Genomic DNA, 13,204 nt, shown 5'->3' on the forward strand with positions numbered 1-13,204 from the left:
AGTTTCCATTATATTTTGTTTCAGCCTTATATCCTTTTTAGCATTTTAACTGCTTATATATTTTCTATCTCCTTTATTAGATGGCTTCATAAGGGCAGATGCATTTTCTTACATATCTAAGTATCCCTCATAGTAGCTAGTATCTTACAGTGCTTAATAATTGTCTGCTGAGAAGATGCATATACTAATACTGCCTATTTCTAATTCCAAATAGCTCATTTTTTCTTTGTATTGGAGAATCTGAGAACAAAAACAATGGTTTGCTCAAGTTTGCTATGGTGGCAAGCCATACCTTCAGGCTTTCTTGAAGCTTGACTCCTTATGGGGATAATTTCACCCTAGAGACTTATCTAAGATGTAAATACCAATGACTTATTAACATACCTCCCTATTCCAATAACACCAATAAATCAGCATCTCAGAAGTGCTCTTGTATTTCTTTCACAAACAGAAAGTACACTCACTAGACATAGTGAACACTTCCACTTACATATGTCCTAATGTTTTTATTCTATTTTTCTATGTCTTCTACATGTTTATCTGCATCCAAGAAGCTTGTTTTAAACTTTAAGCTCCCTAAGTTGTCCTGGGTAATAGTATATATAAACAGGTACTTAAATACTTTTTGATGATAATGATATTCAGACTTCTAATTCTGTATACATTTCCCATAAGGAAACGGAAAAGAGTGGAGGTGGGGGGATCTGAGGAGTTTAATGAAGCCAATGAATGGATCAATAAATTTCTTAACTTCAAAGCTGGTGAATAATGCCCTTGAGTTAGAGTGGAAAATAAAAAAGGATGCTTTGCATTATCTATTAAATTTGGTAAGGAAAAATGCTAACTACATACAGTGTAAAGATAAATTGTACTTAGAAACCATTTATTCTAACTCTGTCATTTAGGAACTAGAGACCCAGAGAGGGAATATTAAAACCAGGGGATATATTCCATTAAATATTACAGTTCTGCAGGTTAACATTCTGGAAACTGTGAAATTTTTCTATGGCCAATAGAGGGATCCTCCAGCAAATCATAGGACTGACCTAAATGTTCCTTTAAAAGGCCACTGTGATTATTACTTCAGTAATTGAGGAGGAGCGCAAATCATTGGGCACCAGCCAGGGAGGGCATAAACAACACAGGGGTTTGATTACAGTAGCTGTGCCCCAGACTTTAGCACCATCTCAAGACATTTTCTCCTGAGATCATAAGCAAGAGGCTCCTGTTTACTCAAGGTCCCTAAATTCATAGAAAAGGTCAAATTACAAGTGACATAAATGAAGATTTTGCAAGGTGGATACATATCTGATCAAGTTTTAAGTTTATTTAATCAGGTTTTGTTACTAGTTTTAGGAAGAAGGGATTTATTCTATTATACCCACTCTCTTTTTCTCTTTCATTCCCTAAGTGTTTGGCACATTGTTAGATACCCAATAAATTTGGTTGTTGATGAAATCAGTTTCAGTTGATTTTGTTTAAATAAGGATTGGAAGTGTGTGGGTGTGTGTGCATGTATCTTTCTTTCAATGGTACTATTCACTGTTAAGCTTGCCTGTGGATCTCCTATTTTCACTTCCCCTTAGTAATAGCTCCTTCCTCTAGTGCCCTGTTAGTAGAGACACTTGATCGTCATGGTTATCTATCTATATATCCTGCCTTTCCCCAGTTCTCTTTTGTCTAACCAAGGCTTCAGAAATAATAGTGAGAGGATGAAAGTGGGTGAGAATTGGGACTCAGAGATATGCAAGTCTAGTTTTGCTATTAGGGCACTGGAAAGAAAGAACTTTTGAACAGCCACACAAAGAAAAGGAAAAGTCAGTAGGGAGTCAAGCTTTCAGGCTCATTGTCAAACTGAGAAGCAGGGAGTAAGAAAAGGATGGGCAAATAGGTCTGGTCAATCTCTAACAAAATGAAAAACAGCAGCAAAGATAGTAGGAGGTTTAGATGCAATGCTGCCAAGTGAGAGGCACATGAATTTCCAGAAGAGTCATGTAAAATTAAAATTGACTGGGCAAAGTGACCCATCACTTGTCACTGAATTCTCCCTTTTAACTACAGAGGATCAGAAGATGGGCTGTTTTATCAGTCCAGTGGGATTTCCTACCTCTGTAGTACTGGAATAGTGACCACAGAAGACCCCAGAGTATACTTTTAAAGTCAACGAGATGCTGGGATGTTCTTGCTCAGCTCAAGATCTTGCTTCCTCCCCCAGCCTTCCATGTACCTCCTCCTTGTTGGGACTGGTGAGTGACATCAGAATCACAACTGGTGATATCACTGTCTCTATAGCAACAGTGGTGAGGCCACCAGAAATTGTGTCATCAAAGGACAGGGGGAGGGGTGGAAATACACTCCAAAGCTCTGATGCTTAGTTTAGAAGAACTGGGTTCACTGTGTCCTGATAATTTTCTTCCTTAAGTATCTAATTTAGGTAGAAAATATGGGAGGGGAAAATTTTGTCAATGGATTCCACTTAAAACAGCAGAGTAAGTATGACATATTAACAAATCCAGATGGATGCAGCCAAGGATTGAGTGGGTCAACTAAATTTTTTATGCAAAGCCCATGGAATCACTTCATTTTGTGGGATCCAGCTTGGACTCTTTTTCATTATAAACATCTTACCTTTTGCAAAAAAATAAATTTTGAGATATTTTTCTTCAAGTGACCATCTCTGGGTTGTAATTCATCTTAGATGGTCAGAGATACAGAAGCACTAATGCATCCTCTGGAATGCCTCCGCCTGCAACTGTAGTGGGATAAATCAGACCATGAGGCATTTGGTTGGCAATTTCTAGGCTTGAGGAGGACTTTGTTAGTAATACATTCTCTCTGGAAATGTTACCTTAGGTACTCTTATTATTGATGATCGATCATAGGATTAATGCATAGTTTCCATGAAGCAAAAAGAATCTCTAATCAAGGCTACAAGATAAGGGCTAAAATCATAACAAATTCAAAAGTCAGTGACTGATTTCAGACTTCCTTTAACAGGTTATTTATTGATGATCTTTTATATTAGGTCTCAGTTTCTTCACCTTTCAAATAAAGAAGCTGTGCATGTTGATCTCCTACAATACCTTCCATCTCTAACATTCTATGATTTCGATACTTCAGAGGTACTTGAATAAAACTACATGTACACACATATAGTACTTTGCTGTTGACAAAGCTGCCCATCCACTGTCATCTGATCCTCACAATAACCTTTTGAGGTAACAGGGCAGGTATTATTTTCCCTGTTAGACAGGTATAGAAGCTTGCACAGATCACAACTAAAAACTGGTAGAACTAGAACTGGGATCCAATAGTTATCATCATAATTAGCTATTTATTAATATTAATAATAGGGAAAGAGCAAAGGGGAGGCCAGATATTATAAGCAAGGTCATCTGGGCAGCTTCACCAGGAAGCTACAGCTTCATGCTCCCCAGGGAACCACTGGTTATTCCTGATCACTGGGGGAAATAATCTAACAAAGGGGTAGATGGGCGCATGTGCAGTGAAGTCTAGTGACATAGGGAAGGAGTTTTCCTGCCAGTCTAGCCTGAGGAACAATCGATTGGCCAGGGAGTAGACTCATCAGAAGCGCACTAAATCTTGGAACGTTAAAATCCTCAAGGAGTTCTCTCTCTCTTGCTCACTCTTGCTGACCCTTCTTGCTCTCTCCTGCTCTGTGACCCGCTCTGGCCCGTGTGCTTGCCTGTTCTCTCTCCATAGCCATGTGGCCTTAAGCAGCCAGGGCCATGGGCCATGTGGACTCCACCCACACACAGGATGCTGTACTGTACAGTAATATGGAACAGAAATTCTGGGCAGTGGCCTTAATCCTGGTCTTACTGAAGACAAGATTGGACTTCTTCCATTGTGAGACAAACAGAGATGGCACCTTGGAGGGAAACTCCCTTAATTTTGCATCATCAAAAAAGCTTTTCATGAAACCCCATCCTCCCATGGGGGCCTCAGGAAATTCTTTCCCTTGTGGCACCCCAAGCACTCCACTTCCATTGATAACATAATATTCTAGATTTTTAAGTCAGTGTTCTTTCACCTGTATCATGTCACCTTGAAACTAGTACTTAGAACATGGGGCAGCCCTGGGCACATGGCTCAGTTGGTTGGAGTGTTGTCAGGGACACCAAAAGGTGGTGGTTTGATTCCTGGTCAGGGCACATACCTAGGTTCTGGGTTAGATCCTGGGTCCGGGTGTGTACCGGAGGCAACCCATCGATGTGTCTTTCTCACATTGATGTTTCCCTCTCTCTCTCCCTTCCTCTTTCTTTAAAAATCAATTAAAAAAAAATATCCTCAGGTGAGGATTAAAAAAACCCAACACCCCACAAAGCACGGGGCAGTGTTTGACTTGTGATGTAAAATCACATTAACTGACAATGTTACACAGGTGTCAGGAAGTTGCTGATAATGGGGGTCAGTCAATTTATCAGAACCAGGAGAGTATGTTGATATTCATATTGACCTCAGAATCAAATATTGCCAAGTTTTAAGTGCTTACTGAACATAGGATGAGGCCAAGAGATATGATAGCACAGCATTAGTAAATTTTTCATAAAATTTCTTCAAGCGTTTCCTCTTCTAATTCAGTTTGTTAAGTGACACACGTACACAGTGGGGGTGGGGTGGAGGGGAGTGGGAACAACCAACCGTCCGAGCCTAATAATGGGCATTCTACTCACTACAGGTCTTTTGTCCATCCCAGCATGCACACTCCCTTCTTTCTGAAAGAAATTACCAAGTCTAGAAAGATCTCCTAAACTTTTTATGTTTTAGTCCCTCCCTCATTATAACTACCATGTTTGACAGCTTTCTATTCGCTAAGCTCTCTCCCTCTCACTTTGGTGACCATAGCTAAACTTATTTGTTTAATGATATGCCCAAGGTAGATATCTCAGGACAGGTTGCTGGTTGCTGTCTTCAGGGATCCTGGAAATTGAGCAGAATAAACTATTTAAAACTGCAAATGTTTTGTCTAATCTTTCTGGAATATCCTCAGGCTCTAAAACAATGCAGAGTCTTAAGTCCAGAGTTAAAAAAAAAAAAAAAAATTACAAACCATCGCTCTACAGTTTCTTCCTAGAAAAATGCGCAGAGGCGTACATGTCCACTAAATTTTACGTGCCATTTGGGGAGTTCATAGACTTCTTGAAGTCCACTCATGAATCACACTCCAGGTTAAGAATCCCTGGACTCATACGTCAGGTGGTGACAAGTGTTTTGATAACTAGATAGTAATAAAAGGCGGTTGGAATGGTGACCACTTTGGATAAGATGTGAAAGTCTTCTCTGAGGTCACCTGTGAGCAGACTTGAGCTGGTGCAGAAACCTGAGTGTGGCGGGAAAAGGGAACAGCAAGAAGCAGAGGCTTCGAGGAGAGAACAGAGAGGTTATTCACGGATTGACTTTAAGAACTTTGGTGAATTCGATGTGCATGTTTTAATTTCTATTTTCTCTTCCTTTCCCTCTGCATGTTCCCCCTACTCCCTGTTTTTAAAAAAAATTTTATCTTTACTCTTCAAAGTATTGCAGATGTCCCCCTTTTCCCCATTGACACCCCTCCCTTACCCGGCCTTCACCACTCTATTGTCTGTGTCCACAGGTTTTGCACATACGCACACAAATTCTTTGTTTAAGCTCTTCCCACCCACTCCTTTCTTGCAGACCTCTCCCCTGGACCCAGGTTATCTCCCTAAAGAACTTCCGGAGTTCAGGGGTCACGCCTCCACCTTCCGGGTCTCACCGAGGCTTCCCAGTCCGGCATTTTCAGGAAACAATAAACTGAGAGTGAGGAAAGCTAAGCTTCGGCTCTGTCACTTTGTACGCCCTTGAGTCAATTGCTGGTTGACTCTGAACTTCTGGTTTCTGGGCAACGAGATGATCTTTACGGCCCATTCCATAACCTGAGAACTGAGCTTCCGACCTCAGGATTCTTTTCTTTTTATTCCCCCCCTCCCTCAGCTCCCTCCCTTTCGCTTCGTTCTCTCTCCAGCCCCTTCCTCGGTCAAAACTCAACCCCAAAGTCTGGCCCGCCCCCTGCCTCGCGGTTAGCGCCTGCGCAGACGCGCAGGGTCGAGCGCTTTGACCGTGCCTAGCAGCCGCAGCGGTCGGAGCGCCGGCGGCAGGGGATTGTGGGACAAGATGGCGGCCGCCGTTCAGCCCCGAGTTGTCCGGGTCCTGCCAATGTCACGTAAGTGTCACTGGGAACACCCGCCTCCGATTGGGATTCCGAGGTGGGGGTGAGAATGTTGGGAGCGGCGCCGTCCCGCAGCGGCCCGGCCGACTCCCCGGACACCTGGGTTTTTAGGTCCGGCGCTGCCTCCGTAGTTTCTCCTTTCCGTTCCGCCTTCCCGGTTAAAAGGTGCGTTTGGGAAGGGGTCTGCGCTGGGGCAACGTGAGCAACGGGGAGCGAACCGGAGAAAGTGGGGGATGTTTAACGGATCGAGGGAATCAGATCTCTCACAGCGTTGTCAGGGTTTGGGGTCGTGGGAAATGCTTCTGTGGAGGGTGAGGGGCGGGGAGAGGAATCTGAAGAGGAGGGAGGGAGAGGAGAGCGGAGGGAAGGCTGTTCGTGGATTGACGCTAAGACCTTGTGCAAACCCTTAATCGCTCTCCGCTTAAGATCCTTCGTGTCACAATGGAAATGACAATACCACAACGTCAGGGAGTTTCTGAAGAGGTTAAATTAAGTAATATTTATTAAAGTACTTTCTAAATGTAAAGAATCTCTGTAGTGTAGAGTGTCCTGAGGTCGGTGTGCTGGGGCCGGGGGAGCGAGGGATGCTGGGAGAGGAGAATCAGGAGCTGGGCGGAGAGGAAAGGGAAGGAGAGTAAAGGATGTTTTAGGGTTTGTCTAAGCGCTGTTCATTTAACCTCCTCTTCTTACTAGATCTGCTATCACCGTTCTCAGGTTGAAAACGTGTATTTGCTCTAACCCTCAGTAAGAGAGGCTAGAAAAGCAAGGGCATTTAATCCAGTTATACTTCATTGTCATTTTTTTCACCCTCCAGCCCTCCACAAACACCGCGATCAACCTCCAAAAGTTGTGTTTTTTCATAGTGCCTGCTATCTGCTAATCACAGTTCTAGATGTTTTTATAATTTTTTTTTCTCTGTAACTTACTTTTCTCTTTTTAACTGACATCATAGTTTGTGCTCTTAACCATGCTGCTTTATTGTCTCTGGTGAAGTAAGCTTTTGAGTAACTCTGTAGAGACAGGTCTAGTGTGTAACATAATCAGAGCACTATAGAACAGAATTGCGTTAAACAGTGATATATAGTGAAATGTGGAGAGACTCTTAAGTACCATAGGAAATCAGAGAAGGGAAAGATTGGTATCGTTTGAAGCAGTGAGGGAAGATTGGAAGACCAGTGAAGAATTGCAGTTCTTCCGCTGATTTTGTGAGGGTTGTTATGATCAGGAAAGTAGAGAGGTTGGACATTTTCCTGTCAATGGCAAGAACAAGGGGGTGAGAATGGAACCGTAACATACTTACGAGGCAGTGAAATGACTACCTGTAGATCTGAAATAGTAGGAAAGGAAATTGAGTATATTACATGGGATCAAATAATAGAGGCCTTTGAAAGCGAAGCAGAGTTTTAGACCAGTGGTCTCCAAAGTGGGTTTTGGAAGAGAAAATAATGGAATACAAAAATATAGTTTTAGGACTTTAAGAAATGTTTTCTGTAATAATAACAATAACTAACATGTTATTCAAACTCTGAACACTGTTCTAAGTGCTTTAATACATGTTTTGTAATGTGTATGATGAAGTACATAGAACATGCGTGTAATTTATAAATAAATACTTAAAAATAATGCATTATACAAACAAATATGTTTGGAGACAGTTGGTTTACATATTACAGTAGGAAACCAATGTAGATTTTTGAGCAGGTGAATATAAGGAATAAGTAATGGTACTCTCCTAATGATCACAATAAATGGAAAAAAAATGGAGAGGCTGGAACCAAAGAGGGTAATAACATATTTATTGAGCACCTACATGAGCAATGCCCTTACCAATATATTACTAATGCTTATACAACCCTCTAAAATGTTAGCTTCGTGAGGCTAGGGACTTTGTCTTTTTTACTATGCTAGACACAGTTTCTAGAATAGTTCTTGGCCCATAATTGTTGAGAAAACAAATAATCATGTGAGGTTAGTGTAACATTACCTTCTGAGAAATTTCGAAGTAGTAATAAATGAAAACAACTATTATTTGTGCAACGCTAAATATGTGCTAGGTAATGTGCTAAATGCTTTGTCTATATTTACTCTAGTCCTTATAACAATCTTTTGTGGTGTTAATTCTTTGACTCCGGGAATTGTTCCCATCTTATTGGCTGTCATTTATCCTATGCCCTCACTTCCTTCCTTACTCTTCATTTTAATAATTACTTTTCATACATTCTTAACTCTCCAGCCCATCTCCCTTTGTCAGCAAAAAAGTCAATACTGATTAAACCAAACTTTCCATATATTTCCTTCCTTCCCCTGAGCAGTGGAGAACTGAGCTAGGGAAAACACCAAACTAACTGACTGACCTTATTTTAAATTCATGAATACAAATCTCAAAGTATATTTTCAATAGAATACAAAGTAGATTTTCAGCATTACCATTTCCCTAGGAAATTTGCTTTTCCTTTCTCCATAACTGTCACTTAACATTGCCAGTCTTCTAAAACTTCTGACATGTGTTTCTGTCTTATTCTCTGCTTTACAGAGAAATCAAGGAATCAGATGAGAAAATTTTTTTCCCCCACCGTAAAAATCTAATAGTTGACCTGTGATAATTCTCTGCCTTCCCTCCAAATGAGCTCTTTCTGCTCTGATCTAAGGCCGTCCTCTCTTTCATTCCCTCTCTTGAATCATTAATTTCTCTCTATTGGGTCACTTCCTTCAGCATATTATTGCTATCTCATATTAAAAAACACTCCTTCCTTGTCTTCATGTTACTCTAGTCCTATTTTTCTGTGCCCCTTTATATCAAAAGATTATCAGTATTCCTCTTAGCACTTCCTTGCTTCACATTTTCTCTTTTGCCTGCTCCATTCAAGCTTTAATTCCTACTATTCCAATAAAATTGCTCTTGTTAACACCATTTTCAACCAGCATTTTCTAGATCCTGTGGTCCTCTCTTCTCATGCTACTTAACTTTTCAGCATTGCTTTATAGAACTAACTCCAGTAGATCACCCCTTCCCACGTCCCGGCCCTCCTTATCTACGGTTTCGCTTTCCACAGCATTAATTATCCTGGTTAACTGCAGTCTGAAAATATTAAATGGAAAATTCCAGAAATAAACAATTCGTAAGTTTTAAATTGCACATCATTTTGAGTAGCTTGATGAAATCTTGTGCTGTCCTATTCCGTCCTGCCAGGACGTGAATCATCCCTTTGTCCAGCATATCCATGCCATATAGCTACCTGCTCATTAGTCACTTAGTAGCTGTCTCAGTTATCAGATCAGTTGTCAGGGTATTGCAATGCTTGTGTTTAAAGTAACCCTTATTTTACTTAATGTCCCAAAGAGCAAGAGTAGTAACTTGGATATGCCTAAGAGCAGTCACAGAGTGCCTCTAGTAAGTAAAAAGGTATGTACATTTAGGAAAAATCGTAGTAGTACATGCAGGGTTTGGTACTATCCTCAATTTCAGGCATTCACTTGGAGGTCTTGGAACATATCCTCTGAGTGTAAAGGGGGGTTTACTGTATTCTCTCCATCAGTCACTTTTTTCATTTGGTTTCTGGATACCATTTTCTTTTGTTTTTTCTCTTACCTCACTGGGCTACTTTTTAATCTCCTTTGCTGGCTCTTTGGACTAGTCACTCAATCTTAGTTCTAATCTCTGAGTCTTAGTTCCTCATTTGTAAAGTGCCAGCAAAGATGACATTAAGATAACAGTTATTGAGCATTTAGAACAATACCAGGCACCTGGTAAGAGCTTTGTAAGTTTAGCTATTATTATATTATTTTGTTATTGTGTGTCTGATCTGCATGGTTTGTTTTTAATCTCTGTGGTTTCAGTAAGCTAGGCTTTTTCTCCAATTCCATACTGTTGGATCGGAAGAAACAATGGTTTCTGGGAAGAGAGCCACTGGAAAATCATTCCTAGAAAACTTACTTACTTACCTAGACTTACTTACTTACCTACCAACTTTTGATGATTTTCAGTAGTTTTATATTAAGTCTGAATTTCACTCTTTCAAAAAAATGTTCTCTACCAATTGTCCTCTGCCTCCAACCCATATCATCAACTTTTTCATCCATCGTCAGTTTCAAAGTCTGTTCCATGTACATCGTTGGCTATTCCCTGTCCTGGGCTTATCATTCCCAACTCTACATTGTTATATGTGTTATGTGTTTCTCATGTAAATTTATTTCTGTTACTATTTAAAACCTTTCTCAAAACACTTTAACCAGGATTCTTCCTCATGATTATCTAATTTACTACTTTGAATTCTCTCCATTCCTTTCACTGTAGAGGTTTATACTGTTTTAATTTGTAACTTTTTAATATTTTGTTTTAATGTGGTTCATCTTCCTAGGCAAATTACATCCTATGGTCAGGGAGTTTACTTTCTACTTATTATATATTTCCTTATGTTCTATAGAGTCCTGGTTGCAATGATTTGTGTTTATTATTGCTGTTGGCACTTAAATTATAACTTTTAAAAAAGTACTTTCATTGATTTTTAGAGAGACAGTAAGGGAGAGGGAGAGAGAGAGAAGCACTGACGTGATATGATAGCGAAACATCAATCATCTCCCTCCTGCAGGCTCCTTACAGGGATCAAGCCTGCTACCCGGGCATGTGCCCTTACTGGGAATTGAACCAGAGGCAGCTTTTCGGTGCACAGGTGACGATGCCCAACCAACTGAGCCACACTGGCCAGGGATTAAATTTAAAAGTTAAATTTAAACCCCAGCCTAAGTAAATGAAAATACCGATAGCAAATAATGTTACAGGTTTCTAGGAAAAGAAGCTATTTGTATTCGTTTATGTTAACATTTTCCATTTTTGTATATTCTGGGCTTTTGTTTCAGGTTCTTCTCTTACTGCATTAGCCACATCTGTGTGTCATGGCCCGCCCCAGCGCCAGCTTCATCATGCACTCATACCTCATGGGAGAAGTGGGCGTTCCTCAGTCAGTGGGGTGGTGGCTACGGTGTTTGGAGCAACAGGATTCCTGGGCCGATACGTTGTCAATCATCTTGGTAAGTAAATTTCCTGGAGTTTTAGTATACTCCCATGCCATTTACTAGGGTTACTTAATGAGAAGCCAGGAGCTATGTTTCTTTTTATTTTAACAGTGTTCTGAATAACTCCTGTCTTAGATTTATGTAAATTTGGTCTGCTGTGAGCATTGTGAGCACATCCATACTTCCTCATACTTCCTATATAGGATGTTAAAATGGGAATAGGGAACTCTGATAAGTTATGGCAACTCTGATGTGGCAAAATACGCTTTTTGTTATAGATAGTATCAATTCATATATACTGGAATTTAAATATTTACCAAATCACTGCCATATAATATATTCATATTATGTTAACATTGACCCTTTTCTCAATTCATTGTTTTTTAGGGCGAATGGGGTCACAGGTGATCATACCCTATCGATGTGATACATATGACACCATGCACCTTCGTCCTATGGGTGACCTGGGCCAGATTATCTTTCTGGTAAGAGCTTATATTACTGACTGTTCGAGTTAACAGATGTAAATGACTAAGGTCATTTTTAGGAAAGAGAGGCAGTATAATAAAGCAGCAGTTTCATTCCAGAGTGGACCAAAGGCATCCTCTACTCACAGGGCATTTTTGAATACTCTAGTCTAGCAATTGTCAAACTTCTTCTTTAAAGGTCCAGATAGCAAATATTTTAGGCTTTGTGTGTCATAGGGCCTTTGTCATAATTACTCAGTTCTGTCCTTATAGCTCAAAAGCAGCCATAGACAAAATGTAAAGGAATGAGGGTGGCTGTGTTCCAATAAAACTTTATTTACAAAGTTAGACTGTAGACTAGATATTTGCCTCTGGGTCACAGTTTGCTAGCCACTTCTCTAGACCTGCTGTCCAGTATGGTAATCACTAGCCACATGTGGCTGGCTATTGAGCACTTGAAATGTGGCTAGTCTGGATTGAGATACACTGTTAAGTGTAAAATACACACCAGATTTCAAAGACTTAGTATGAAGAAAATAATATTCAATGTATCATTAATACATTTCTATATTTATTACATATTGAAATAATATTTTGGATATATTGGGTTAAATATAGTATATTATTAAAATGAATTTCACCTTTTTTTTTCTTAAATGTGGCTAATAGAAAATTCAGGATTACATATGTGTCTTGTTATATTTCTATTGGACAGTACTTCTATAGACAGAGAAAATCCCAAATAGGGTGTTTTCTAACTTGGTTTGCTTGGCATAGACTTAATTTACAACAGTTCTTCCCAAGCATTCTCTGTTGTTCTTAAATCTGCAGGTTCTTCCTTTACACCAGTAGTTGCCAGTGGGGCGAGGGCAGGGGGGAAAGGGTGGGGGAGACCCTGCAAGGGAGTGATTAAAAATGTGTGGGCCCTTTTGGTAGTCACAGTGAGTGGACACCTTACTGGTTTTTTAGGCACAGGACATCTTATAGTGCACAGGACAGTTCCTTTTCTCAAAGTAATGGGCTACCCAGAATGCCTGCACTTTTCCTACTGAAACACTCTGGGCCTTGATGCTTGGGTCTACTGTCCTTTTAGCTAACTTTTCTTACTTTCATCATCCTGTATGGAACTGAGTTCTTCCATTTGCACGTTTCCCTTTAAAAAAAAAGTTTGGTAAACATCCTTAATATCTGATATTTTCATACAGATGATTTGTGATCCCTTTATTTTTAAATCCTCACTTGACATTTTTTCCATTGCTTTTTCAGAGAGTGTGGAAGCGGGGAGGTGGGGGGGGCAGAGGGAGAGAGAAACATTGGTATGAGAAGAGACACATCAATTGGTTGCATTCTGCACGTGACCTGACCAGGGCTGCAGATCGAGCCTGCAACCAAGGTATGTGCCCTTGGCCGGAATTGAAGCTGGGACCCTTCAGTCCACAGGCCGAAGCTCTAACCACTGAGCCAAACTGGCTAGGGCTTGACTTATTTCTTTTTTTGGAATATATCAAAGGGC

The 13,204-nt window shown here is 40.3% G+C and overlaps 1 protein-coding gene across 1 annotated transcript in view; it reads left to right on the top strand.

Moving 5' to 3' along the window:
* Positions 1–6,024: 6,024 nt before the first annotated feature.
* Positions 6,025–13,204, top strand: part of NDUFA9 (NADH:ubiquinone oxidoreductase subunit A9) — a 30,017-nt gene continuing 22,837 nt past the window's right edge. The window contains exons 1-3 of the mRNA XM_016215276.2: positions 6,025–6,205; positions 11,069–11,239; positions 11,612–11,709. Of these exons, the coding sequence (XP_016070762.1) occupies positions 6,157–6,205; positions 11,069–11,239; positions 11,612–11,709 (318 nt within the window). The 5' untranslated portion in view covers positions 6,025–6,156. The remainder of the gene's footprint in view (positions 6,206–11,068; positions 11,240–11,611; positions 11,710–13,204) is intronic.

The sequence above is a fragment of the Miniopterus natalensis genome, chromosome 2 (assembly GCF_054644295.1).
Source record: "Miniopterus natalensis isolate mMinNat1 chromosome 2, mMinNat1.hap1, whole genome shotgun sequence".
NCBI lineage: Eukaryota > Metazoa > Chordata > Mammalia > Chiroptera > Miniopteridae > Miniopterus > Miniopterus natalensis.